The following is a 27,998-nucleotide window of genomic DNA, read 5'->3' on the forward strand; positions in this document are numbered from 1 at the left end:
AATCGGTCTTTTAAATTGTATTCCACAGTACAATGTGTTTGACTAAGTTTACAAAGGCAACAAAATAAGCATCCTAAGACCTTACTGTTTTCAAGCTCAGGAAGGAATTTTAAACTTTTCAATCCTATTTTTTTAATCTTAACTTTAAATCTTATAAACGCGCAAATAAAAATAAAGACTAAAATAAATATTGGCCCAGAGGGAGGAACGGAAGGGAGACACTAGGTGCTTCTTGACAACCTAAGCGGTGAGGGGAAGAAAACAGGTATGAAGGAAAATAAAACCACCCACAGGGGTGGAGAGACACGGCTGTGGGCAACAGGACAAAAACGAACAGAGGCGCCGTGGAAGCCGCAGGCTCTGCGGGGAGCCGGGAGAGGGACAACTCCTGGCGCGAGTGCCCTAGGGAGGGAGAAATGGGCGCGCTGCGCAGGAAGAGGCCACGGCGGCGACAGAAGAGAGGGAAACGGGAGAGCGCAGAAAGGGAGGAGGTGAGGGAACAGGGCTCCACCGCACCGAGAGGGCAGAGGCGTCGCTGCCGGAGGAAGACAGCGCCGGGGGAGCAGCGAGGGGGTTCCCAAAGGCTTTACCCTAGACGCGAGCCGACCGGCCAGCTGCGACCCGCTCTTCCTCTCCTCACCTGGGAACCGGAGACGAAAGGAGGGCTACCGCCGGGCGCCGGATCCGCTTCCAGCCCCGCTTGCTGACATGGCGGCCGACCAGCTGTCACAGAGCTTGCTCGGGTCTCCCGCCGCTCGAGTGTAGGAGACACCTCTCGCCTTCCCGCCCCGCCTCCCTCTGCGTACCCCTCCCGGCTGGCTGGCTGGCTGGCTGGTGGCCGGCGGCCCGCCACCGCGGAGCATAGAGCGCGGATGGCTAGAGAGGAGGCGCAGAGGACGGACGACCATAGAGTTCGAGTTCAGACACCGCCTAGATGGTCCGTCTCTCTCCTCGGCCGTCCACTCACAGTCCTCGGGCGCCGGCGCCGGTACGGAAACGGAAGTGACGGCAAAGGCAAGATGGAGAGGTCGTTCGCACGCACAGTTTGGCCTGTTTACTTCCGCCGGCCTAGACCCGGGGCAAGGAGATGTAGCACATGGGCTTCCCTGTATGGAGTTCGTCGAGGATGTAACGACCCTGGGTAACACTGGGACAGGCCTTAGAGGGTGAGAATGTGGGTCCCAGGGGTGGGACTTCTTTCGAGGCTGATGCTGTCAGCCTTGACCCGCGCTGGGCGCTTTTGCATTTTGAAGTCGGGAGCGGTGAGGCTGATGGACGTCCCGGCGGGGAACCGCCGTGGCTTGTCTGACTACTACCCGCACCTGATGCCCAGTGTGGGATTTGGAAAATCGTCCTCGCGTGTTTACAGATGCCGCTCAGAGACCAAGCGGTACATAACCAGCCCTAGAGTGGCTGAGACCTTGGTGCGGATCCTACGGGGAAAACGAAAATCTTGCCAGCTATTCCTGGAATGCAATCCAGGTGAGACCCTCGTGGCCTTCATTTTCTTGGATGTTCACTTTTGCAGACTGTGTAAAACATGGCCTCTTCCTTTAAGCAGCTTATATGGCCTCTGTTAATCATCAATCCACAAGATATTCCGTAGCAGTTTGCACTTTACAAACTGTTTTGATAAAACATGCTCTTAGATTTCACCATCTTCCCCAAAGAACTTTTATCTTACCCTTTCGTGCATCTTCTATAGACCGCAGCAGGATGCCGGGAACACAAGATTTATAGACTTTTTGAAAAATAATTTTTTTAAGCACCATTTCCTATCATGGGGAGTCAGTTCTGTTTAGGTTTGGCAATATCTTTGATGATAAAGTATCCAGAGAGTATATGAGTAAGTGGTAAGCTAGAGGCAACTATTTTGTTTGTTTGTTTGTTTTTTCTTGAGAGGTAGTGAAACATTGTAAGGAGCGCAGGTTTTGCGGTCTTTGACGGAATGGATTCAAAGCCAGGCAGCACCGCGTTCCAGTTGTGATGGTGGAGTCAAGTGACTGTATCTAATCCGCAGTTTCCTTATATGTAAATCAGGAGTGTAATATCCACTTTGGGAATGTTGTGAGAATTAAATTTATATCATACAGGTAAAACATCTAATTTCTTTGATATTGAAAAAGATTATGTTGTTTCTTTTGCAAATAAACTTTTCGTTCTGTTAATACATTAGGTCCTGGAATCCTGACACGGGCATTGCTTGAAAGTGGTGCCAAAGTGATTGCCCTTGAAAGTGACGAGACTTTTATTCCACAATTGAAGGTATATTTTTGTTTCTAAAAATAATTTATTGTTCAATCAGCTACCTTTGAGTGGTTTAGGGAAGTAAAATTAAGCACACATTTTTTTTTTTTTTTTTTTTGCGGTACACGGGCCTCTCACTGCTGTGGCCTCTCCCGTTGAGGAGCACAGGCTCCGGACGCGCAGGCTCAGCGGTCATGGCTCACGGGCCCAGCCGCTCCGCGGCATGTGGGATCTTCCCGGACCGGGGCACGAACCCGTGTCCCCTGCATTGGCAGGCGGACTCTCAACCACTGCGCCACCAGGGAAGCCCCACACAGTTTATTTTTAAACGATCACTTTTAGGGGCTATGCCGTATCTTGTTAGCCCCAGTGACTAGAACATAGTATCAGTGATTGTTGAATGACTGAAAGATGGATTCAGAGACTTTTTTTCTGGTTCTAGCTCTGCTACAGATGGGTGACTGAACAAAATGTATAACTGGTATCTCTAGGCTTGTTTCCTCGTATTAGCAGGCTATGCTGTGCCTCTTCTTTCTTAGAAGGGGATAAGTGAGCTTAGAATCTAATTGGAATGCTAAGATTAGGTTAACGGGACTGTGTTAACTCTGGACTTAGGGTTTCAGAGGCAAGAAAAGTTTGGTGTATTCAGAATAAATTGCATGGAGTAAAGGCATTATCCAAATGGATTTTTTAGTGAATTTGGCTTCATGTATAGCTGACAAGTTCACATAACAGTAAAGTGGAAATTCCTTGCATCATTGTCAGCCTCTTTTTTGTTCTCTTTCTCTTCTTCCCTCCTTTATAAATCTTTTGATTCAATTCAGGAAACTTTTCCTCCATGTGCCAGCTTCCTGAAACCATGTAAAATAGTGTTATCTGAAAGTGCAAGATGACAACAAAAAATGATGAAAATGTATACAAAATCCTGCTTTTTAAAATATAACTGTCACATTAGATGGTTGTTTTTCTACAACTGAAAAAATTCAGGGTTTTTGAATTCAGATTATTTAATTGATGTTAAATCTGCTGGAATTCCAAAAACATGAAGAGAAAAAGAACCCATAAAATTATTCAAAGATTCAAGATCATGAAATGTGATTTAGTAAACATAGCCATCTGTAATTTCAACCTGGAAATTAAAAACAAAATAGCTCTTATCTTGGTCTTTAAATGGGGGGTACTTCTGAAGATTAATCTACATGTTCACAAAATAATTAAGGTGGTATTAAAATGTCCTTCTGTTTACAGTTTGTTATCCTGTAACACAATGGTTGCTTTTCTATAAGATCAAGATAACAGTAGTCTCAATTTAAAAACAGTTGAATCAATGAAATAGAGTGATTAGGGACTAGAGAATTCCTCACAGTATTTCTTACAGGAATATCAGTCATAAAATGTTTCTGAAGCTGTTAATGTAAGCGCAAAATTTAAACGTCTAACTCCCTATTCCCCCCTCCCCACCAACACTAACTTGAGCTCAGCCATTAGTACACATTCTTTCACTCATTGTAAAGTGAAAAGCCATTCAAAGTTGTGTGTGAATTCATGTATATTTGCAAGAATAAAAGAGAAGTAATCATTTATATAGAACCTTTGCAGCCCTGAATCAGGGCCTTGAAGTGGTGCTCTTAGCAGACAGTGCTTCTAGCCACCCAAAGGCTCACAATTTTGCTCCTAAGAACTAAAATTATTTTCAAGGATAATGCTTGACTCTGGATTTTTATCTAAATTTAAAATCCCATGGACTTCCTTGGTGGTACAATAGATAAGAAACCACCTGCCAGTGCAGGGGACACACATTTGATTCCTGGTCCAGAAAGATCCCTACGCCGTGGAGCAACTAAGCCCATGCGCCACAATGGCTGAGCCTGCACTCTAGAGCCTGCGAGCCACAACTACTGAGCCTGTGTGCCTAGAGCCCATGCTCCGCAACAAGAGAAGCCACCTCAGTGAGAAGCCCGCGCACCACAACGAAGAGTAGCCCCTGCTCGCTGCAACTAGAGAAAGCCCGCGCATAGCAATGAAGACCCAACGCAGCCAAAAATTAATTAATTAAAAAAAAAATCCCTCTCACCCCTACTCCATTTCCCTGATAAAATTCCTGGGACTTCACATTAACAATGTTTCAAGCAGGAACAGTTTGTTTTCCTATCTGGATGTGCTAGAGAGACACATGTTGCCAATTGTGTTCTGTAATAATGAATCATCACAATATTGTAATCAACTATACTTCAATTTTTTAAAAAAGATAAAATATCTTAAAAAAAACCAAAATAATAATAAATCATGATATATCTCATTTGAATTGTGAAGACTATTGCTGCAGAAATATCTGTATGTGTTCAGATGAAGAGACATCAGCTTTTGTGGTAAACTGTGTCTTATTTCAGCACATTTATGTCTTCAGCCTGGACTTCAGTATTCAGGTCTATAACTTCCTACCTGCATCTCCACTTTAATCACCTAATAGGCATCTCAAAATTAACATGACCAAAAATATGTGGTTTCTACCTCCAGTCTGTTCCTTTCACTAGTTTTTTTTCAAGGGTCCTCTTGAAAGTAATCATTAAAATTTACTAAATTTAGGAATAGAACCATACTTATAGGTTGAATTCAAACAGTTAAGAAAACATAGGTTTTTTAACTCATAACTTTAAATTGTAGATTCATTAAAACCTTGATAAATACCAGTAGAATTTTCTGTGCATGAGAACCTCAGTGTGCACATCAAAACCTTGCTCTCTTCTATTTGATTTTTTGTAACTTCGAATTAAGTTTGTAGGGTCTATAGCTAACACTTCCTCTCACTACTAAGTTCTCCAGCGCTACTGCCAGGTGAACACATCAGGGCAGTAAAAAGATTGAGGTATATTGGACACCTTCTAGTGTGCAGGGAGTTTTCCTTCTATCGTTGGCTCTGTCTTTACGAAAAGTAAATGAAAAATTAAGAGGAAAATGGAGAGTGACCTACACAGTGAGCTAAGTTCGTTTGGTGAAGGACTAACTAAACTGTTCTGGAAAAAAGGAATGCTCTCTTGCATCTATCTGCCTTTCACTTTAATATTTTTATTGTTATTTTCTGTTAAAACATCTTCCCATGACTAGCAGATGAATCACAGCTCTGAATAACAGAAATCATTTAGATAAAGTAAAGAAAGTAAAAGGATATGTAATAATTTGTTGAAGGTTTCTATTTTGGGTGCTTTTCCTTGGTAATATTATATTCACTTTTCAGACATTAATTCATTTCTATTAACTTACATTTTACGGTATGTTAGTAATGTTTTCTTTGCCTCTTTATTGAGGTAGCAATATTTTTTATAAGAATTACTTTTTGAAGTAGATCTTGGAATTGTTACAAGGTCTGCCTAACACTGAAATTTCTAAACATGTTCTCTCTGTCTCTCTTTAGTCCTTAGGAAAAAAGGTGAATGGAAGACTAGAAGTGGTCTACTGTGACTTCTTTAAACTGGATCCTAGAAGTCGTGGAATACTAACACCTCCCGTTATGACTTCAGATATGCTTTTTCAGTATTTGGGAATAGAAGCACAGCCTTGGTCAAAAGGTGATTTTTGTCATTCAGTAAAGCAAGTACCTTATAACTCGTCAGCTTTCTCTAGCAGTACACCAGATTTGTTGAGATTTGTGTACATGTTTATATTACACAGTTTATGGGTGGTTGCTCTTAAGTTGAATATGGCTTTTCCCTCACCTAGATACAATCAGCAGTTTTGTGGAAGCCAAGTTCCAGATCAAGGAAAGATGCTAAGGCCTAGTTTTGATCGAAATAACCTTAAAGTAATATAGTTTGTTAACCTAATTTGACTCAGTAAAATATGGTCGTCGGAAAAAAGTGTTAAGAATTTATTTAAATATTTTTGCTTGTATTCTTAACAGGTGCCCCTTTAAAAGCAATTGGGATCTTACCACCTAAACATGAGAGAAGTGCACTTTGGAAACTTTTACATGACCTATATTCCTGTACTTCTATATATAAATATGGACGACTAGAACTAAACTTGTTTATTAGTGAAAAGGAATGCCGGGTAGGTTATTAACAAGTACCTAATTTTTTGTTTTAAATGTTCTGCGATTTTTCTCAGAGTAGTCTTAATCTGTGTGATTTTAATTTGGGCTCATGACATTTGAGAGTACTAAGGTTGTTTTTAAATTTCTATAGAGCATTCTTTAGGTATTATTTTTTAAAAGGTTTTCTGTGTGATAAAATATATATAACATAAAGTTTACCATTTTAACTATTTTAAGTGTACAATTCAGTGGCATTAAGTACATTCACATTGTGGTACAACTATTATTACCATCCATCTATTCTCAGAACTTTTTATCATTCCATGCTGAAACTCTGTACCCATTAAACATTAATTCCCCATCTCCCCCCCGCCCCTGTGCCCCTGGTAACCACTGTTTTATTTTCTGTTTCTATGAATTTGACTATTCTATATACCTCATGTAAATGGAATCATACAGTATTCCACTTTGTGTCTGGCTTATTTCACTTAGCATACTGTCTTTAGGGTTCATCCAAGTTGTAGCATGTGTCAGAATGTCATTCCTTGTTAAGGCTGAATAATATTCCATTATATAATTAGACACCACCCCAGCACCTTTTGTTTATCCATTTCCGTCAATGGATATAATTGACATGTTGCACTGTATAAGTTTAAGGCATATAGTACAATGTTTTAACTTCCATACATCATGAAATGATTGCCATCATAAATGTGAACATCCATCATCTCATATAGATACAGAATTAAAAAATATTTCTCCTTGTGATGAGAACTCTTAGGATTTACTCTCTAACGACTTTCATATGTAACATACCACAGTGTTAATTATGTAGTTGTACACTACAAAACAGGACGTTTGTACCTTTTGACCACATTCATTCAGTTCCCTCTCCCCTCCACCCCTGCCTCTGGTAACCACAAATGTGATTTTTTTATATGAGTTTGTTTTTTGAAATATAATTGACCTAAACATTGTGTTAGTTCCTGCTATACAACATGGTGATTTGATATGTCTATATATTACAAAATGATGACAGATGTTTATATATTACCATCTATCATCATACAAAGATATTATATTATTATTGACTATTTCCCACACTGTACATTTCATCCCCCTGATTCATTTATTTTGTAACTGGAAGATTGTGCCTCATAATCTCTGTCATCTATTTCACTTTTTCCCCCACCCCCTCATCTCTAGCAACCTTCTGTTGTCTCTATCTGTGACTCTGTTTCTGTTTTTATGTTTGTTCATTTGTTTTGTTTTTTAGATTCCACATATAAGTGAAATCATATTTATTTATCTTCCTTTGTCTGACTTATTTCACATAGCATAATACTCTCTAGATCTATCCATGTTGTCAAAAATGGCAAGATTTCATTCATTTTTATGGCTGAGTTATATGTGTGTGTATATATGTATATGTAAAACATATACATCTTCTTTATCCATTCATCTACCAGTGGACACTGAGGTTATATACCTTTCTCGGCTGTTGTGAATAATGCTGTAGTGAACATAGAGTTTTAGACTTTTTGTTCTTTGAAATCAAAGGGCTTCCTGAAGTCCTTGAGAGTTATGTTTCTTTGCTGCCCAGAATGCTTCATGTTACTAATCTTATAATCCAAGATAACTGGAAATGCTTACTTGTATATAAGAGAACTATGGGTTGAGATGGGGGGCAGCGGGAGATGAAAGCAAGAGATGAAAGGATGATTTGCTTACCAAGATCCAAATAGTAAGTAAATAGTGACTGTCCCTGGAAGAGAGTAGGGGACTCAGAACCTTGAGGCTGTGTGCATACGTGAAGGAATGAAAGGAAGAGAAATAGGAAATGCTTCGTCAGGTTTCATCTTGCTACTAGTAGAATGTTCTAATGTTTCTTTTACCATGGACCTTTTCACATTTGGTTTTCTCTCTCTGTAGTGCCCTTTCATTCAGTGAGGTACCTCTGATCCTCAAGTGTCAGCCTAAGTAATTCTTGACTCAAAATTTAATAGCCCAGCTAATGCACGTTTCTATCACACTTACCCTTCACCACAGTAATTATACACTTCTGTGTCACTTTTTGTTTAATGAGAATTTGCCCTGATAGGTAATATGGTTAAAGGAAATCAGTCTCAAATACATTATATTTAAAGTGTACATGATGATATATTTCAATATGAAAGTTTAAGAAGACTTTCTTTTCTTTGAAATGGTTAAGATTCTGCATTTAATTCTAATTTTCTTTCATTTCTAGATATCATTAAGGTATTAAGATCTGACATATGATTTTGACTGATTGGCTATAGCTATGTATAACATGTAACTTCTGTTTTCCTTTTTCTAGAAAATAATGGCAAATCCCCAAAATCCAAGCTTGTATCAAGCATTAAGTGTGCTCTGTCAAATAGCTTGTGGAATTAAGCTCCTGCATACAGTGAGTAAAATCCTTCTAAATTTCAACAAAGAACTTCATGGTTTTTCAGAGGCTGTATTTCTGTGACCAGATTAATTTTATTGTTTTTCCCAAGTGTTTAAGATAATAGAGCACTATACTGATGTTTTTCTGTCACAAATATTTATATACTTCTCTCATTGTAAAACTAATATATTCTCAGTGTAAAAGTGTGAGACATGTTAAAGAAAGAAAAGAATTTAAAAAATGATCACTACAGTGCTACCACCCAGAGGTCACTATTGTTGTTGGTGGCATAATTTTAGTCTTTTATTTTTCCTGTTTTTTCTTTTTTGTGTAGAGGAGATTATATTATTTTTTTATTTAATAGGTAATAGTTAATTATAAGATTTTTTTCCCTTCTACCTAAACATTTTTCTTAAGTTTTTAAGACTATATAATAAGTTTTTATAAATTAAGTTTTTAATGAGTATAATACCTCATTATAGAGCATTCCCCTTTTTAGTTTATTTCCTTAGGCAAGATCAGAGTTGTCTAATAGGAAGACAATGCAAGCCACATATGTAGTTTTACATTTTTTTTAGTCGCCAGGTTACGGAAAGTAAAAAAGAAACAGGTGAAATTAATTTTAATATTATGTTTTATTGAATCTTCTCAATTCAGAACATAATTTCAGTGTGTAATATTTTTAAATTAGTTATTACATAATTTACATTCTTTTTTGTGTACTAAAAATCCATTGTATATTTTACACTTACAACCAATTCAGACTGGACACATTTCACATGTTCAGTAGCCACATGAGACTAGTATCTACCATTTTGTGTGTGTGTGTCTCTGCCATTTTTAATAGAGGCCTAAAAGCATAAGAAAAAAACAATAAATACCATTTCTTTCATACCATAATTTACCCATTCTCTTTTTTTTATTTTAGTAGACTAGACTATATATCAAATTGTTTTTATACAGAATATGTTTGTTTTTTGTTTTTTGTTTTTTTTTGTGGTACGCGGGCCTCTCACTGTTGTGGCCTCTCCCGTTGCGGAGCACAGGCTCTGGACGCGCAGGCTTAGCAGCCATGACTCACAGGCCCAGCCGCTCCGCGGCATGTGGGATCTTCCCGGACCAGGGCACAAAACCATGTCCCCTGCATCGGCAGGCGGACTCTCAACCACTGCACCACCAGGGAAGCCCTATGTTTGTATATTTTATGAGCCCTTGTTCTTCCAAGGATATATTGGTTTAATTTTAAAAGAGTGTTTCCTCTATGTAGTCTCTTCATTGCTTTTGTCCAGGAACACATTAAGACCTTCAGTGCATACTTAGTTGTTAGAATGTTATCTCATTTGATTTTAGCTTTTGTTCCGATTCTGGTTTTTTTCCTCCAGAATGTATCAGGTTCTTAGGTTGGCTCTCTCTGTTCCTTGTCTTTCGTATCTGTCATACTCTCATCCTTTTTCTGTATTCCCAGAAATCTTTTTCACGTTTAGCCTTCATGGCACTGACCCTGCTTTCTGCCTATACTACATATTGTAATCTTGGTACTGTAGTTCTTGGTTTCCCTAAAATCCTTTCTTAACCCCACTGATCTCCTCTCATTCTGTTGGCTTTTCATCTCAGCTCTTCTCTCTTCCTGGCTTTTGGCTAGTTTCTTGATAGAAGGCCCTCTGAGGACTTCAGCTTTCAGGACAGTTTTCTTTTTCTGCAGTTTTTGTTTTCAAAAGCCCTATGTTGAGTTTTGCCATGTATTAACCTCCAGAAAGGAGAGGTCTTTCTAGACCCAGCATTTTTAACATTTGTCCATTCTATATCTACTACTGGATGGTCTGTTGTTGAATCCAATTCCCAAGGTCTTGCAGGTCTTCCTCTCCTGTGGGTTTGGTAGATGGGAGTGAGGTCTTCTCTGGGCCCACTGCAGTGCCCTAAACTGCTGTGGATAGACCAAGTGTGGGGGGAAGCTGCAGTGCCTGCTGCTGCTGCTGCTTTGCCTTCCTCCACTTAGTGACATTCCTGGAGCTGCTGGGAGTTTCACAGATAAGCAACAATTGCATTTTTCATTCTACGTCAGTTGCCACTGCAATTAGTAATAAATTATCGTTTCTGACCTTACATCCAATATTATAAGTTTTAGTCTTTTAAGTCTGTGTCAAATGCTGTTATTTTGGAATTTAATGTGTGTATATGTATTTATACACACACACACACACACACAATAATTTTTCAGTTGGGTCATCTTTTAAAATTGCTTCACATACAAAATTGTATGTACAAAAGTTAGATACAAGAAAGCAATGATCCTTTTAAAAATTGACACAAGTTTCTTTGTCTATCTCCTTACATGTCCCAGCATATTCATATCAGTGGTTTTTCCACTAAAGTAGGGCAAAAACATCCCCATAATTGATCTGATAGACCCTAAACTGATTGTGACTGTAATATGCTGGCTATTAAAAATAACTTTAGAATGTATTTGCATAATTATATTAAGGGCAACTCTCTTTTATCTAAGCAAGTAATAGAGTTACCAGTATTTGGCTAGACCTTTGACTCCCCTTTTCTTTATCCAAAAAAAATGAGAGAGAAGAGAAATGTATATGATTTAACTGTCACATGTTGTTTTTCTTACATTCAGTTAGACTGGAGACTTGGCTTTAATTCATTATGTTGTTTAGGCAAGACAATTTTAAAGGCAGTAATAATGTGGGGCACTTTGCACAAAGAGAACTGAAAGAAATGTTTTCTTTTTGTTTATCTTCACTCAAGGAGTCTTGCTTATCATTTGGCACATATACCGCAAATGGGCAGCTGGCAAAGCAAAAGCATAGGGTAAGAACGAATGAATACCTTTCCCTTTTTTCCTCTAATGTAACAGTCTTTATTTTCTTTTGCATTATCTGGTATTCTGTATTTATTTAAATTTTTAATTTTAGAATATCTAGAAAAATTTTTAAACATATCTTATTGATTTTAATATATTCAAATTATTTTGGAAGGGAGTTATATTTTTCAGCTGTTTATACAATGAATGCTAGCATAGTAATAGGCTTAAACACAGATTCTGACTTTTTTTTAATAATATAAATTTATTTATTTATTTTTGGCTGCGTTGGGTCTTCTTTGCTGCATGCGGGCTTTCTCTAGTTGTGGTGAGTGGGGGCTACTCTTTGTTGCCGTGCGCGGGCTGCTCATTGCAGTGGCTTCTCTTGTTGCGGAGCACAGGCTCTAGGCGCACGGGCTTCAGCAGTTGTGGTACATGGGCTTAGTTGCGGCATGTGGGATCTTCCTGGACCAGGGCTCGAACCCATGTTCCCTGTATTGGCAGGTGGATTCTTAACCACTGCACCACCAGGGAAGCCCCTGACTTCTGTTTTTAACTTTTGAAATGAAAATACCTCTCAAATTTGGAAAACACATGAATATTAAAATGTTTATTCATCTGATTTGATAAACTGAAAACAAGATTTTATACCTTATTAATAAATCATATATATAATATTACTACTTATAATGGTTTATTTCACTAACAGGTACATCTTGTTTCTTACCCTAGGGGTTGGGCTTTAATTTTTGTTTATTTTGTCCCTTCATAAAGAACCAAAGTGATTATGTTATAGAGTGATCCTCCATTTAGATTATATAGGGCTACTTATAGTGAAGTTGTAATAAAGTAGCTGAAGTTTTAAAAACAATTTTCGGACTCAATTCAGAAGTTCCACTTCAGGATTAAATGCTAATGATTCCCTAATCTCAGCGTATTAGTTCAGTCTGACTTTCCCATTGCTTACTACTTTGGTTTATTTTCTCGCTCTTGCCGCTAAAGGAAAACTATCAATTTAGAAATATTCTGATTTTAGAATAATCAGTGATCATTGTGATTTTAGTTCTGTTTCACTATCCATAAATGTAACTTATGTAGCCTCACAAAACAGAATAGGGGTAATACATTTTGGCTTGATACCAGTAGGAATTTATCCAAATGACCCTGAAATTAATAACCCTGCATATAGGACATTTTCCCATTTTCTCAATGACAGTGTCAAAAGCTAAAACACTTTTTTGGCCGACATAAATGCATAAACTTTTAGGGATGAAAATGAAATAACCAAATGTTATGTTTTAAGAGAAAATTTTATTCAGATATTTCACATGTCTGATGTCGGTGTGTTCATAATTGTTACAGAAGCGCTTTTAGATATTTAACAGTTTTTTAAAGCACATGATCTTCATTTCCATCCAAGCGGTTTGAGGTTTATACATTTTTGAAGCCATGTTTTTGTGCTGTCACTGGAACTTTTTTCCTAAGCTACATATAACCATTTGTTGAACATCAGGAAAGTTGTTTTTTCCCTACTTATCAAGTAAACCTATATCTGTAACTCCAAATCTATTTACAAGATGCTGTTTAAAGTCACCTTCAAGGGACTTCCCTGGTGGCACAGTGGATAAGAATCCGCCTGCCAGTTCAGGGGACAGGGGTTCAAGCCCTGGTTCAGGAAGATCCCACATGCTGCAGAGCAGCTAAGCCTGTGCACCACAACTACTGAGCCTGCATTCCAGAGCCCGTGAGCCACAACTACTGTAAATAAATATTTTTTAAAAAATAAATAAAAAATAAAGTCACCTTCAAAAGACTTGTTAACAACATATAATGCTATCAATTGTGAGGTTATTCCCCTCCCTAATTGATAATTGCTAAATATGTTAAAATTTTATTGCCTTCCTTTTTTACTAATTTCTTCAGCTACAGGAATTCAAAACTAGAAACCAGAACTGACTGAAATTTTTTTTGGCCAACATGTCTTCCACAAACAGTATTTATGTTTAAATATGTATATACATAGGTATTTATTATAAAGTAAATAAGGGGTTACTAGCTAATACGTGAGATTTCCTAAGAACTCAAACATAAGGTTCCCTCTGTTCTGAGGAATAATTTTAGAGGAAAAAACATCTTAATGTTACATCAAGTCACATGCAGTTTTTATTTTAACCTGTATAATACTATATACTAAAGCAGGTTGGCAAACTTTTTGTGTAAAGGGCCAGAGAGTAAATATTTTATGCTTTGCAGGTCCCATATTCTTTGTGGGTTTGTTGTTGTTTGTTTGTTTTTTTAAGAATCCTTTATAAATGTAAAAACTGTTCTGAGCTCCATATTATACAGAAACAGGCAGGCCATGTACCATAGTTTGCTAACCCTATATTTTTTAAAAATCCAATTAAAAATTATAAGGCAATAATTTTTTTTTTGCGGTACACGGGCCTCTCACTGCTGTGGCCTCTCCCGTTGTGGAGCACAGGCTCCAGACGTGCAGGCTCAGCGGCCATGGCTCACGGGCCTAGCCACTCCGCAGCATGTGGGATCTTCCCGGACCGGGGCACGAACCCGTGTCCCCTGCATCGGCAGGCGGACTCTCAACCACTGCGCCACCAGGGAAGCCCGGCAATAATTTTTTTTATGCTTAGGATCTGGTGTTAATGCCTCAAATACAGAAGAGACTCAGCATATGCTAGTGTCACGTTTAGGATTTCATTTTTCCCTGCTTATAAATTAATAAGCTGTTACTGTTTCATGGGTGCTGGGCAAAGACACAGACTCCTGTGTCCTGTGGAATAATATGATATTGCGTAGTTGTGTGGTGTGCATGCAGTGGGTTTGCACTGCAGCTGAGGAACACAGAGCTGGGGGAATCCACCTCTCTTTAGCAAACATTAATGTCAGTCTATAGAGAGACATTATCTCATCCCCCAAGGTGACTCATTGCAAACAACCCTGAGGAGCAGTTGGGGCCTTGCATTCTTGTCACATCCAAAAATAACCTATAGGGACACGCAGGGTGTATTGTGATTGCCTCTTCAAAAAGGTAGCTTGAATGCGTAAGTGAACAATGTCTTGCACCGGCAATATTTTATGACTAACACATTTTATTTTCCTTTCTCTGCAGGAATCATTAGAACAAAACCTGTGTTTTATTCAACTGACTCCTCATAGGAATTTATTTGCAGGAACCTTAACACCTTTTAACTATGATGTGTTTTTTCACATGTTAAGGCAGTGTTTTATGAAACGCAATGCCAAGCTAATAGACCATTTACAGTAAGTAAGAAAAATAAAAGCAAATATAAAAGTAGCAACTTAATGTGCGAATTGTACTTTCATGTTAGAGCTTTGTTTTTTATATTTTTTATATCTTCATTAACAGTGAGGTACCATGTTTTCACTCATCTATTTGTACAAAATAGTTCATTCTTGCCGGTACACATTTTGAGGAAAATATATTTTCCACATAATCTCCTGAGCTTAATTTTTTTTTCCTTCTTTGAGAAAACAACCAGGGATGCCTACAATTTGTTTTATCTTTGTCAGGATTAATTTAACTACACGAAGAACTGGCTGCTTGCCCCGGCATTAGTGGTAGCATACCCACCATCCACCTCTTGTCATTGCCTGTCGTTAGTGGTTCTGTTTCCTAGGCAAAGTAGGCACAGATCATTATACCACCCTAGTCCTGCTCTGGATCAAATTCTATGTTTCTACCTAAAGCCTTATAAAAATTATACTGTTACTGCCTGCTTTGTATCTATATAATTTTTACATAGGGCTGATGTGTACAGTTCTGGAAGTTATGCATTTTACCATGTACTCATCAGCCCATAGTCATTCAAAGTACTGTCAGAGGATGGGCAAATAAATAATCATTTTAATTAATTTGATCATCATTTAATGTATAACTCTGAATGAGCTGCTGATTGAACAATATTTATGTAAAAATAAATGTTAAAAGTGGCAGTAGACCCGTAAAAGTCATCTGTTTTTCATCTTGTCACCTTGTGATAGTGGCTATTTTGAATGAAAATATCAGGAGTGTAGGAAATTAAGGAATACACGTATGATAAACTGTGGTTTAAAATGTTAAGAATTGCCTTGGAGAGCCTGTGGATTGAAAGGATGTTTACAGCTGTGACCAAGATTCCATTCACAGTTAAAAAGTATTGGAAATATTTTCCACCAAAATATTTTAGTACAGTTGTTTACTTGTTATTGTCAGAGGCTCACTGGTCGTTTCTTGCTAGGCTAATAGAATAAGGCAGTTTTCTGCTTTATAATTTATTCACAGTAATTGTTACATAAAAATGTGAAAATGATTTCCTCTTCTGAAAACAAACAGTAGTTCCTGCTGTTTATTAAACTTTTACATGAACCTAAATGTTTACTTATTAAACTTTTACATGAACCTAAATAGAGTTAAGAATATTTTTGCAAAGAGAATTAAAAGATGAAAGGTAGACAGAAGAATTTTGTTTTTGTTTTTTTTTGCGGTATGCGGGCCTCTCACTGTTGTGGCCTCTCCCGTTGTGGAGCACAGGCTCTGGACGCACAGGCTCAGCGGCCATGGCTCACGGGCCCAGCCACTCTGCAGCATGTGGGATCTTCCTGGACCGGGGCACAAACCCGTGTCCCCTGCATCGGCAGGCAGACTCCCAACCGCTGCGCCACCAGGGAAGCCCAGGCAAAAGAATTTTTAAGGGCAATGTTAAACTAGAATTTGCCTAAGAACTGATGAGAACATGTTAAAGCCTAAATCAGCTCTTTTCATTACAGGCAAGCCATGGAACTTTAGGAATAGACATAGTTAAAGCTATATATAATAGGCAGGCTATTAAACTGAATAAGATTAATTATATATAATAAGTTAGGCATTTTAAATTGGGCTTAGAAGCCGCCTCTATCAATATTAACTGACAGTTATTATGATAAAGAATTAAGCACATTTACTTTGTATTTATTTTGCAGTTCATTGAGTCCAATTGATGCAATGCATATATTGAAGCAAATTAAAAAAAATAAAGATGTGAAAGTAATAGATATGTACCCTGAAGACTTTCAGCACCTTTTTGAAACCATAGAGTGTTCCAAAGATGATCACTATAAGTGGCTATATGATGACTTCATGGAAGATGTAATCATATAGAGAAGTGGACTGATAAGACATTAACTGGAGCTGTTTATTTATTTGGAAATTATGGCACAAATGAAAAAGAACTGAGTTTGAAAAACTCACATCCTTTCAACAGAAAATAACTGTTCTTGTTTTGCACAGCTAGGCAGATCAATTCTTGTGCCATTGATACCATTACTGTATTGGATAAAATAATGGCTGCTATTTTATTCAAACTGAATAAAAGGAAAACTTCAGTTAATTGTGGATTTGATCAAATTGGATTTGTTTTGTTTTAAATTCCTATCTACTATAAGCATACTGGTAGTTATAGGGTATTAGCAGATGAAACTTAGTTTTAGAAATTCTTTTGGCCAAATATCTTACATTATACTTAAATATTCCATTTTCACTGTCGATTTTTATATCCTCCTGGGGGAGCAGAAGAGTTTGTACGTAATTAAACTTGGAAAGTAAACTGATTTAGTGGGTTTTTTTACTTTTCAGTTTGTTGAAATGTATTATCAAGTACTGTACAATGAAATTATTTAAATTTTAATATGGTTTAAATTTTTTTAGAAATTAAAATATTTTAAGTAATAAGATTTTGTGCCTATCTGTTCAAACATAAAATTGACCCTAACTTATTCACTTTAAATTCCGTCACATATAGTCAATGTACTTTCAGTGAGTAATTCAGTCTGTGTTATTCAAAACTCTCATGCATTTTCATTCCATCAAGAAAGTTCATCTGAAGTTAGACCTTTACATGAACCTAAATGGAATTAAGAATATTTATTTTCTTAGCTCTTTGAAGAAGCTACTAGATTTTACCTGAGACATCTAATCTCCTCTGTTAGATTTCTTTGCTGTTATAACACTTCATAATACCTAAGGCATATTATTAGTAACTCTTTGTAAGGCGTGTGTTTTTAATAACACTTAGCCAAACCAGTTCTTCCCAACGTCCCTACTGTTGTCCTTGGTTCACAGTTCAGTCCAGCTAGAAACTCTGAATCCTTGTTTGTTTGTTTTTTAATTTTTTTTGGCTGTGTTGGGTCTTTGGTGCTGCGCGCAGGCTTTCTCTAGTTGCATCAAGCGGGGGCTGCTCTTTGTTCCGGCCTGCTGGCTTCTCACTGCAGTGGCTTCTCTTGTTGCGGAGCACGGGCTCCAGGCCCGTGAACTTCAGTAGTTGTGGCTCGCGGGCTCTAGAGCGCAGGCTCAGTAGTTGCGGCGAGAAGGCTTAGTTGCCCCGCGGCATGTGGGATCTTGGTTCCCCGACCAGGGATCAAACCCACGTCCCCTGCATTGGCAGGTGGATTCTTAACCACTGCACCACCAGGGAAGCCCTAAATCCTTTTTTCTCTTGTAATTCCTATCCTGCCATTACATAATCTGCCTAATCTTTATAATGTCATTCTGTCTTCTCAATCCGATGCCTTAGGCCTAAATTTCTCCTGGGACTTCTTAACTACCTCTCTCTCATCTTCCAATACATCTTGTTTATTACTGTTATATTAACTTCCTAAAACATTTATTTCACCATAGTTTCTTCTAAGGCCTTGGTTTCCTAATGGGTAATAGTGGCATATATTAGGGTTCTTGTCAGGAGTAAATCATTTACGAAAAAGGGCTTAGTGTAGAAACTTGACAGTGGTAGTTATAAGTGTTGGTGTAATGCACTATCTTCCCCCACTCCCTCATATATAGGTAGCCAGAGACCTCTGTGCTCTTCATTCTGCATTCAAAAAACTAGAGTTTAAAAAGACGAATTTACAGTTGTCTATTCACTGAAAGATATGAGTAATTAATGAAGCTTAATATGTGGGGGTAGTTGCTTATGGTAGCAGTCAGGTGCCCCAAGAATTTCGAATTAAAGGTAGCCTTGTTACACAGTAAAAACCCAGAGGCGTCAATAGGAACTGAAGTCTCTGGAAAGGCCAATTAAGTTAACTAAAAATTTACAGCCAATATCATTAGCAATCAGTAGGTCAGGCCACTTTCAAATAGGGGGTGTAGGCAGAACCCTGATGGTGGGAGTGTATGATTTGTAATAACCTTGGCTGTGTAAGGCAAGAAAAAAGAGAATTCAGAGTTGGGAGATGGGTTCCTATATTTCTTAGTTTATTTTTTTTAAGATGAGACATTTAAACATGTTACTAGGTTACAAGAATGAAGTCAGCTGAGAAAGACATATTAAATATAGCTCAGAAGGATTAACTGATGTTCATAAGAAAAGGAATGGGATCAAAGTACAAGAGAAGCACATTTTGCTCTTAGCCTAGATAAAGGGTCAAGTATGGGGACTTCCCTGGTGGTCCAGTGCTTAAGAATCCGCCTTCCAGTGCAGGGGATGTGGATTTGATCCCTGGTTGGGGAACCAAGATCCCACATGCCGCAGGGCAACTAAGCCTTCATGCTGCAACTACTGAGCCTGTGTTGGGTCTTCACTGATGCACAGGCTATCTCCAGTTGTGGCAGGCGGAGGCCACCCCTCCGTTGTGTGCAGGCTTCTCATTGCAGTGATCTTCCTGCACCAGGGATCGAACCCGTGTCCCCTGCACTGGCAGGCGGATTCTCAACCGCTGTGCCACCAGGGAAGTCCTCAACTCGTTTTAAAAAAACATTTATTTATTTGGTTGCGTTGGTTCTTAGTTGTGGCACGCAGGATCTTTGTTGCAGCACATGAGATCTTTGTTGCAGCGTGTGGGGATCTTTTGTTGTGGTTCACAGGTTCTCTAGTTGCGGCACACAGGCTCCAGAGTGTGCAGGTAAGATCATGTTGGTTCAAAGATTGCTAGGAGAGCTAAGAACTTGAGTTACTACAACAGGAGACCCTTTCAGTGGTATTTAGGAAGTTTTTGTGTGTCCGTTTTTGCAATATTGGTAGGTAAGAAATATTGATAAGAAAATAGATGTTTGGGGGCTTCCCTGGTGGCGCAGTCGTTGGGAGTCTGCCTGCCAATGCAGGGGACACGGGTTCAAGCCCTGGTCCAGGAGGATCCCACGTGCCATGGAGCAGCTGGGCCCACGCGCCACAACTACTGAGCCTGCGCTCTGCTTTAGAGCCCACGCACCCCAACTACTGAAGCCCATGTGCCACAACTACTAAGGCCTGCGCGCCTGGGGCCCGTGCTCCACAACAAGAGGGGCCACCGCAATGAGAAGCCTGCACACCACAATGGAGGGGTGGCCCCCGCCCACCGCAACTGGAGAAAGTCTGTGCAGCAGTGAAGACCCAACGCAGCCAAAAATAAATAAATAAAATGAATAAAGTTACAAAGAAAAAAAATAGATGTTTTTCTCTAGAATAAATAAGAATGCAGTCATCATAAATTCAGAAAGTGATTGGGACCAAAATATGCATGCTCTACATTAGTAGGGTAAAAAAAAATGTTCTTTATTACTGTGGAGTATTACCATTTGTTCTTGTATCACTAAATTGTAGAATGGCATTCAGCAGGTTACTTATCTGGGTCTTGATTTTGCACATGCAAAACAGAAGGAGTTAACTATGTGGGCTTCTTCTCTGTAATACCCTATGTAATTATCTGACAATGTGTTGTCCAAAGTGTATCTTCTATAGGGAAGAAAATTTCTCCTTTGCCCACCACATAAGGAAAATCTAGAGAATGAAGTCAACATAGAGAAAGCATGGAAATAGGGCGACAACATTCTGATAACATTTGAACCCCTGACTCCAGCCATACCTGAAGCCATACACGTGTCCAAAGCCAAGAAAATGCCCGAAGCCAACCAATTTCCTTTTATTGTTTAAACTAGTTCAGGATGGAATTCTATCACTTTTAATCCAGAGTCCTAATATAAATACTATCTTAATAACACTCATCAATAACATCCCATTTCTACATTAATACAGGGACTCTTCTGAGTTTAACTACTAAAAATTAGCATGCTCCTAAAGTGATGACTGTGGCTGGTGATCTCCAAGCCACAAGTGTGGACCTTTGGATTAGTATAAAAGGAAGGGTTTCTTTAATTCCATGACCTGTGAGTATATCATTTGCACCATTCTAAAGCTTGAAAGAGGAATTCTAGTTACCTGACGAGATATGTAATAGACTTTAAAAATAATCCAGTAATTCTTGGTTAAATGTTCATTCAGTTTATTATTAAAACTGCTGGGTAATTCTGTATTAAACGTTTATAAGGGACTTCCCTGGTGGTCCAGTGGTTAAGACTCTGCGCTTCCACCACAGTGGGCGCATGTACGATCCTGATCCCTGGTCAGGGAACTAAGATCCCACATGCCTTGCTGCACAGCCAAAAGAAAAAAAAAATTATAACTACTACTTAATTTACCTCTTGCTAATAAAATAGTGTGTTAAACTTTCAGTTTGGGTTTATGGGGAATAAGGCACAACATTCTATGCTCTTCTTGGTTTTTATCTGCTCATTTAAAGTGAGGATATGAAAGTAATGGAACAAGTAGAGTATATTTTTAAATTTCAACTTAGATTCCTGGTGAAAGCTAATTGTAAAGCACGTTAGTAAGGATTTTTATTGGAAACATCAAATCTTCTCTAAAGAAGATTTCTCCAAAACTTTGAGAAAAAAGGTCAGCTCCAGGATTTCCTCATTATTTATGGTATAGAAATCTCTACTACATATCATGAAACTCTCATAACATCCTCCAGTTCTCTTTAAAATAAACTTTCTTTTACTGTTTTCATACAAAAGAAACTTCCACAAGAATTTGTTGAGTGCAGGATAGGAATGAGTGCCTAGGGATTCTGGACTTCTGTTTCTATAAAATGTCTAAACCATAATGTGGTCCCTCCTAGGTAACTTTTTTTTTTAATATATATATACCAGCATTTTTAGAAATTTATTTATTTTATTTATTTATTTTGGGGTTTTTTTGGCTGCGTTGGGTCTTTGTTGCTGTGCGCGGGCTTTCTCTAGTTGCGGTGAGTGGGGGCTACTCTTCACTGTGGTGCGCGGGCTTCTCATTGCGGTGGCTTCTCTTGTTGCGGAGCACGGGCTCTAGGTGCGCAGGCTTCAGTAGTTGTGGCTCGCGGGCTCAGTAGTTGTGGCTCGCAGGCTCTAGAGCGCAGGCTCAGTAGTTGTGGCGCATAGGCTTAGTTGCTCCGTGGCATGTGGGATCTTCCTGGAGCAGGGCTTGAACCCATGTCCTCTGCATTGGCAGGTGGATTCTTAACCACTGTGCCACTAGGGAAGCCCCCTCCTAGGCAACTTTAAAGAATAGTATGAGTCAGCCATCTTTAATTTCTTAGTGGTCGTTGTATAGAAAATCTGGAATCTGATGTTTGTGATTTATCATTTAGGATTTCTGAAAAGCAGAACTTCCCATTTTCCAATAGTTTGATGAATCTCGTTTATTAAGAGGAAAAAAAGAAAAACACCCTTAACCCTTCTGTTACTGAATATGTGATTGTCATTTTAAAATGTTATATTTGTGTTATTATGGAATTGTTTATTCCATTGGTAGGAACAGATCCAAGTTTGTGGGCCTAAGGCTTAAACAACTTTAGGGAGCCCCCTTTTAAAACTGTGGAATAAATAAAATGGTAAGAATATATATATGCCATTTTAACCTTTTTTTTTTTTTTTGCGGTACGTGGGCCTCTCACTGTCGTGGCCTCTCCCGCTGCGGAGCACAGGCTCCAGACACGCAGGCTCAGCGGCCATGGCTTACGGGCCCAGCCGCTCCGTGGCATGTGGGATCCTCCTGGACCGGGGCACGAACCCGTGTCCCCTGCATCGGCAGGTGGACCCCTGACCACTGCGCCACCAGGGAAGACCCCCATTTTAACCATTTTAAGTGTTCAATTCTGTGACATTAAGTACATTCACATTGTTGTGCTACCATCACCATTATATATTTTCAGAACTTTTTCATCATCCCAAATAGAAACTCTATAACCCATTAAACTAATTTTCCATTCCCTCCTCTCCCCTGGCCCATCGCTTTTGTCTCTATGAACATATCTATTCCAGGGACCCTATATAAGTGGAATCATACAGTACTTGTTGTTTTGTGTCTGGCTTATTTCACTTAGCCTTATATTTTAAAGGTTCATTCACATTGTAACATAATCAAATTTCATTCCTTTTAAAGGTTGAATAATATTCCATTGTATGTATATACTACATTTTATTTATCCATTCAACTGTAGATGGACACTTGGGTTGTTTCTACCTTTTGACTTATTGTGAGTAATTCTGTGAACACTGGTGTGCAAGTATCTCTTGGAGTCCCTGCTTTCAGTTCTTTTGGGTAATGGGATCTCTTTTAAGAAAAAGGATACAAAACAATGAATACAAATATAAGTACAAAAGGAGGGACTTCCCTGATGGTCCAGTGGCTAAGACTCCACACTCCCAATGCAGGGGGCCCGGGTTCAATCCCTGCTCAGGGAACTAGATCCCACATGCCACAACTATGAGTTCGCATACCGCAACTATGTGTTCTCACGCCGCAACTATATAAAAGATCCTGCATGCCACAACAAAGATCCCACACGCAGCAATGGAGATCCCACAAGGCGCGACTAAGACCTGGCACAGATAAATAAATATTAAAACAAAACAAAACAAATATAAGGGGACTTCCCTGGTGGTGCAGTGGTTAAGAATCCACCTGCCAATGCAGAGGACATGGGTTCGAGGCCTGCTCCAGGAAGATCCCACATGCCACGGAGCAGTTAAGCCCGTGCACCACAACTACTGTGCCTGCGCTCTAGAGTCTGCGAGCCACAACTACTGAGCCCACGTGCCACAACTACTGAAGCCCACGCGCCTAGAGCCTGTGCTCCACAACAAGAGAAGCCACCGCAGTGAGAAGCCCGCGCACCACAACAAAGAGTAGCCCCCACTCACCGCAACTAGAGAAAGCCCACACGCAGCAACAAAGATGCAATGCAACCAAAAATAAAATAAAAAATTTAAATTATAAATATAAGTACAAAAGGGAATATTTGGAATAAGAAAAAAAATAACAAAAATATAAATTTTTAAAAGCTGATAAATACAAACAACAAAAAAATCCAGAAAAAGTAACATATGTTGTTATTAGCTGTGATAGAGCCCTGTGATACATTTTTTCCCCTGCATTTTTTGGCTGCATACTCTTTTATCATTTCTTCACAACAATTTTTTGTTGTTGTTGTAATAAATTTACCCATTTATTATAAGCTAGCAATGTTTCAAATGGTAGAGCCTCTACTGGACTTTCAATTCCTTCAGTCTTCTGATGGCTGATTTTACTGTGAGGGCAGGGGTGGTATTGCAGGTCCAGGCACCACCAGCTACCATTCATGAAGGAACCACAGTGCCAGATCCCCACAGCTTGTCTCTTCATCTTGGTTTCACCACAGAAGGAGCAAGTGTACTTGGTGTGCTGGCTGATTTCAATTTTCTTCACAATTTTCCTGAAGGAGGCACCATTACAGTCCCGTATTTACTAACAATTCTGACCTTTTCAGTGCATTTAGCCACACTACCACAAACTAATTCTGAGCCCAGAGAGCAAGACAGTTTTATAGTATCAGTTTCTATAGAGAGAGTGAGAAGATAATTCAACCTTCCCTCTACGTTGGTTGATTGAAATTTTTTCTGATTATTAATAGTTTAAAATTTTTTCTTTCAGCCTCTAAACTAATTCGTGATTCCATGTCTCTACCTTCTCTGCATTGTCTTGCACTGGTGGTGCCTCTCACCTAAGAATGAGCCCCTTGGGGCTCCAGCCCTTTGATCTCCTTCCACACTGTCCCAAGTCCAGCTCCTTGAAGTATCTGGTCCTCCCCACTTCGTGAAACCTACCTCTGCCAGGATGGTCTTGGGTTGGTGAGTGAAACCGGGATCATAGTGGTCCCAAGTAGTGACTCATTTAGCTTTTTCTCCTTGGGGTCAAATATGTGGATGTGGAGGGACTGCTGACAATCTTGAGACTGCCACCAAGGAATAGAGGATGACCCCCAGTGGTCCATGGCTTCCACATGCCTGAGACTACTGCTTGCTTTCTTTTTTCATTGAGGAAAACTGAGGGCCTTGGAAAGGAGCTTTTCAAGTAAGGGACTCTGCTTATGAAGTTTCCTTAGCCTCTGTGCACTGGCCAAGCAAGGGACAGTGGGTGACCTGCTTAGTAAGAAAAATGCTATGCATGGAGTAGGCTACTTCTGATTCTTGAAGCCCTCTTCTTCTTCTTCTTAGTTGAGGCTCAAATATCCTCAACACCAGGCTCAGTACACAAAAACTCAAATCAGGAAATGTTTAAGTCATTCCAACATTCTGTGACTCAACATCGAGTTATCCTGGCTTCACATACCATCTCAATAACTGAAATCCTACATTCTTTGTGTGTCTTAAACCTTCAGTTGGGGAGCTCATGCCTTCTCTTGTAGGTGCACTTCTTACACTCAGATTCATGAGAGAAACAACCCAGGAGAACAGGGACTGAGACCCTGCCATTCATTCATCTGTCAAATCTCTGCATGCTAATTATGAGCAATGCATCATTTAAGAGTACAGGAAGATGGGAGTGTGCATCCCTCAAACGGTCCCCCATGTTTGTTAGATACCTTCCTGATGCCCAATGTCTGCTTCTGAGATCAAAAGTTTTGAGTCCCTGTTGCCATATATGGGCCCAAATAGAGACCTCTTGTGCACTGAGGTCACAAGGACACTGAGTTTTTCTGGAAGCATAGATGACCTCTTCTAGTATAAGCAGCTTGATGAGAGTTCCTAAATTCTCTTGGCTCTGGAGAAATAATTTACACTTTTTCCAGGCATATCTTGCCTGCCTTGGCTCCTGTTGAATCCCAGCAATGACAATGAACAGGAAACAAAGAAAAATAACGAAGATATATATTAACCAAATGTCACGTGTAAACTGCATTTGGATTCTGAATTAAACAAATCTACTCTAAAAGCAAACAACCAAACAACAACAAACACATTTATGAGACTATTAGAATACTTTTTTAAGGTGAGATGATGGTATTTTCCCCTTAACATTTTATTATGAACATTTTCAAACATACAGTAAAATTGAAAGAATTTATAGTGAACACTGTATATCACCACCTAGATTCTGGCTTTAACATTTTACAGTAAGTCCCCTACCTATGAACCTTCAAGTTGCAAACTTTCAAAGATGCGAACGTGCATCCCCATGTCCAATCACGTAAGTTAGTTCACGTGTCTGGTGTAGATTGTCAGGTGCGTGCATCCTCTACAAGTGGTTGCACTTTTGTGTACTTTACAGTACCGTATAGGGTACAGTAGTACAGTATCTTTTTTTTTTTTTTTTTTTGCGGTACGCGGGCCTCTCACTGTTGTGGCCTCTCCCATTGCGGAGCACAGGCTCCGGGCACGCAGGCTCAGCGATCATGGCTCACGGGCCCAGCCACTCCGCGGCATGTGGGATCTTCCCGGACCGGGGCACGAACCCGTGTCTCCTGAATCGGCAGGCGGACTCCCAACCACTGCGCCACCAGGGAAGCCCAAAGTACAGTATCTTTATTTCAAGCCCAGGATGTCCGAAAGCAAGCGTAAAAGCAGCAGTGATGTAGCTGGTACTGCAAAGAAGCGCCAAGCGATAATTACGGAAACAAAAGTGAAAATTGAGAGAGTGGAGCAAGGCGAAAAGATGGTAGATGTCGCTTGTTCTTATAACATGAATTGTTCAATCATCGGCACGACTCTAAAGAACAAGGACAAGATCACGGAACATGGAAGTCTGGTGTGCCGACGATGTCGACAATAATATTGGAGAAGTGTGGAAAAGTGATGGAGGAGATGGAGAAACTTCTCAGCGTGTGGATGCAGGATCAACATCAGCGCTGAGTTCTGCTCAGCTTAATGCCAATTCAAGAGAAAGCTAAAAGCCTTTATGAAGACTTAAAGAAGAAACACAGCGAAGAATCAGAGGGCGCATCTTTTAATGTCAGCCATGGCTGGTTTCATTGGTTCAAGGCTAGAGCCAACCTTCACAATGTAAAAGTAAGTGGTGAGGCAGCAAGTGCGGATATGGTAGCAGCCCAGGAATTTCCTGAAACACTTCGAGAAACTGTTGATGAAGGCACGTATTTACCTGAACAGGTTTTTAATGGGGATGAGACAGGACTGTACTGGAAGAGGATGCCAGACCGAAGTTACATAAGTATGGAGGAAAAGTTGATATCAGGCTATAAAGCAGCAAAGGTTAGACTAACTCTGTTGTTTGGTGGCAATGCTTTTGGCGATATGAAGCTGAAGCTTCTCTTAGTTTATCATTCAGAGAACCCAGGAGCCCTTAAAAACGTAGCCAAGGGCTCTCTTCCCATTGTGTGGAAGAGTAACCCCAAAGCCTGGGTTACACAGGCCATTTTCCAGGACTGGTTTTTCCACCACTTTATCCTGGAGGTAGAGAAATATTGCTTGGAGAAGGATGTCCCATTTAACATTCTTTTGCTGCTGGACAGTGCTCCGGGCCATGCCGCATTCACGGACAACTTTAATCCCAACATCAAAGTAGTGCACCTGCCACCGAATACTATGTTGCTCATCCAACCTATGGGCCAGGGAGTTACAGTGTATGCACATGGCTGATCCGCTTTGTTGTGCAACAGAAACTAACACAGTATTGTGAAGCAATTATACTCCAATAAAGATCTATTAAAGAAAAAATATTATTTATTTATTAAAGAATTTTTTTTTCTGTTGACCTTGGGTGTGGTTTTTTTTTCACATCTTTATTGGAGTACAACTGCCCCACAATGGTGCGTTAGTTTCTGCTTTATAACAGAGTGAGTCAGCTATATATATATATATACATATCCCCATATCTCCTCCCTCTTGCATCTCCCTCCCACCCTCCCTATCCCACCCCTCTAGACATTCACAAAGCACCGAGCTGATCTCCCCGTGCCATGTGGCTGGCCCCCACCAGCCATCCATTCTACAATTGATAGTGTATATATGTCCATGCTACTCTCTCACTTTGTCCCAGCTTACCCTTCCCCCTCCTCATGTCCTCAAGTCCAAGGAAATATTATTTAAGTCACACATTTTGTCAGGCAGTAAAGGTGAGTGACGAATCAGGAACAACCTTGCGACAACTTTGGAAGGACTGTAACATCTACGAGGCCATAAAAAACATTGACATTGTTTGAAGTGAGGTTACGGCTGTCACCATAAATGGGGTTTGGAAGAACCTTTGCTCAAAGTTTGTTCACAATTTTTATGGATTTGAGAAGGTGAATGAGGAGTCCAAAGAGGTCTTCAGCAACTTAGTGACCCTCAGCAAGAAGCTGGAGCTAGATCTGCAAGACGATGACTTCATTGAACTCCTTGCTGTGCAACACGAGGAGCTTACTAATGAAGACCTGGTGGAATTGGAGGCCCAGAG

The 27,998-nt window shown here is 39.6% G+C and overlaps 2 protein-coding genes and 1 pseudogene across 6 annotated transcripts in view; 1 reads left to right on the forward strand and 2 right to left on the reverse strand.

Moving 5' to 3' along the window:
* Nucleotides 1–773, reverse strand: part of CNST (consortin, connexin sorting protein) — a 115,583-nt gene extending 114,810 nt beyond the window's left edge. For 2 of the 3 annotated variants that reach the window (XM_027122391.1, XM_027122393.1), the window contains exon 1: nucleotides 641–772. The gene's annotated coding sequence lies outside the window, so the exon portion shown is untranslated. Of the gene's footprint in view, nucleotides 1–640 lie in introns of all 3 variants that reach the window. The other variant, XM_027122394.1, reaches the window with a different exon arrangement.
* Nucleotides 774–1,018: 245 nt separating this feature from the next.
* Nucleotides 1,019–17,229, forward strand: TFB2M (transcription factor B2, mitochondrial). Of its 3 annotated transcripts, XM_027122398.1 has the most exons (9): nucleotides 1,019–1,166; nucleotides 1,370–1,482; nucleotides 2,177–2,265; nucleotides 5,660–5,813; nucleotides 6,146–6,294; nucleotides 8,616–8,705; nucleotides 11,448–11,510; nucleotides 14,630–14,781; nucleotides 16,480–17,229. In XM_027122398.1, the coding sequence occupies exons 1-9, from the start codon at nucleotides 1,111–1,113 to the stop codon at nucleotides 16,655–16,657; spliced, it is 1,044 nt and encodes a 347-aa protein (XP_026978199.1). In that variant the 5' UTR covers nucleotides 1,019–1,110; the 3' UTR covers nucleotides 16,658–17,229. The 3 variants fall into 3 exon arrangements, with proteins under 3 accessions (XP_026978199.1, XP_026978197.1, XP_026978198.1); XM_027122396.1 differs by having other exon boundaries at nucleotides 1,022–1,482; XM_027122397.1 differs by lacking the exon at nucleotides 11,448–11,510 and having other exon boundaries at nucleotides 1,048–1,482.
* A 6,556-nt stretch (nucleotides 17,230–23,785) lies between these two features.
* On the reverse strand, nucleotides 23,786–25,312 carry LOC113628656 (60S ribosomal protein L37a-like; annotated as a pseudogene).
* Between the last annotated feature and the right edge of the window lie 2,686 nt (nucleotides 25,313–27,998).

This window comes from Aethalodelphis obliquidens, unplaced genomic scaffold, assembly GCF_003676395.1.
Source record: "Aethalodelphis obliquidens isolate GAN/ISIS:26980383/991018 unplaced genomic scaffold, ASM367639v1 scaffold24, whole genome shotgun sequence".
In the NCBI taxonomy this organism is placed as follows: Eukaryota; Metazoa; Chordata; class Mammalia; order Artiodactyla; family Delphinidae; genus Aethalodelphis; species Aethalodelphis obliquidens.

Coding starts and splice junctions, on each gene's coding strand:
- TFB2M (XM_027122396.1), top strand. CDS start 1,173: ATGTGGGTCCCAGGGGTGGGACTTCTTTCGAGGCTGATGCTGTCAGCC. Junction 6,295..8,615: donor TTAGTGAAAAGGAATGCCGG/GTAGGTTATTAA, acceptor TCCTTTTTCTAG/AAAATAATGGCAAATCCCCA. Junction 8,706..11,447: donor GAATTAAGCTCCTGCATACA/GTGAGTAAAATC, acceptor TCTTCACTCAAG/GAGTCTTGCTTATCATTTGG.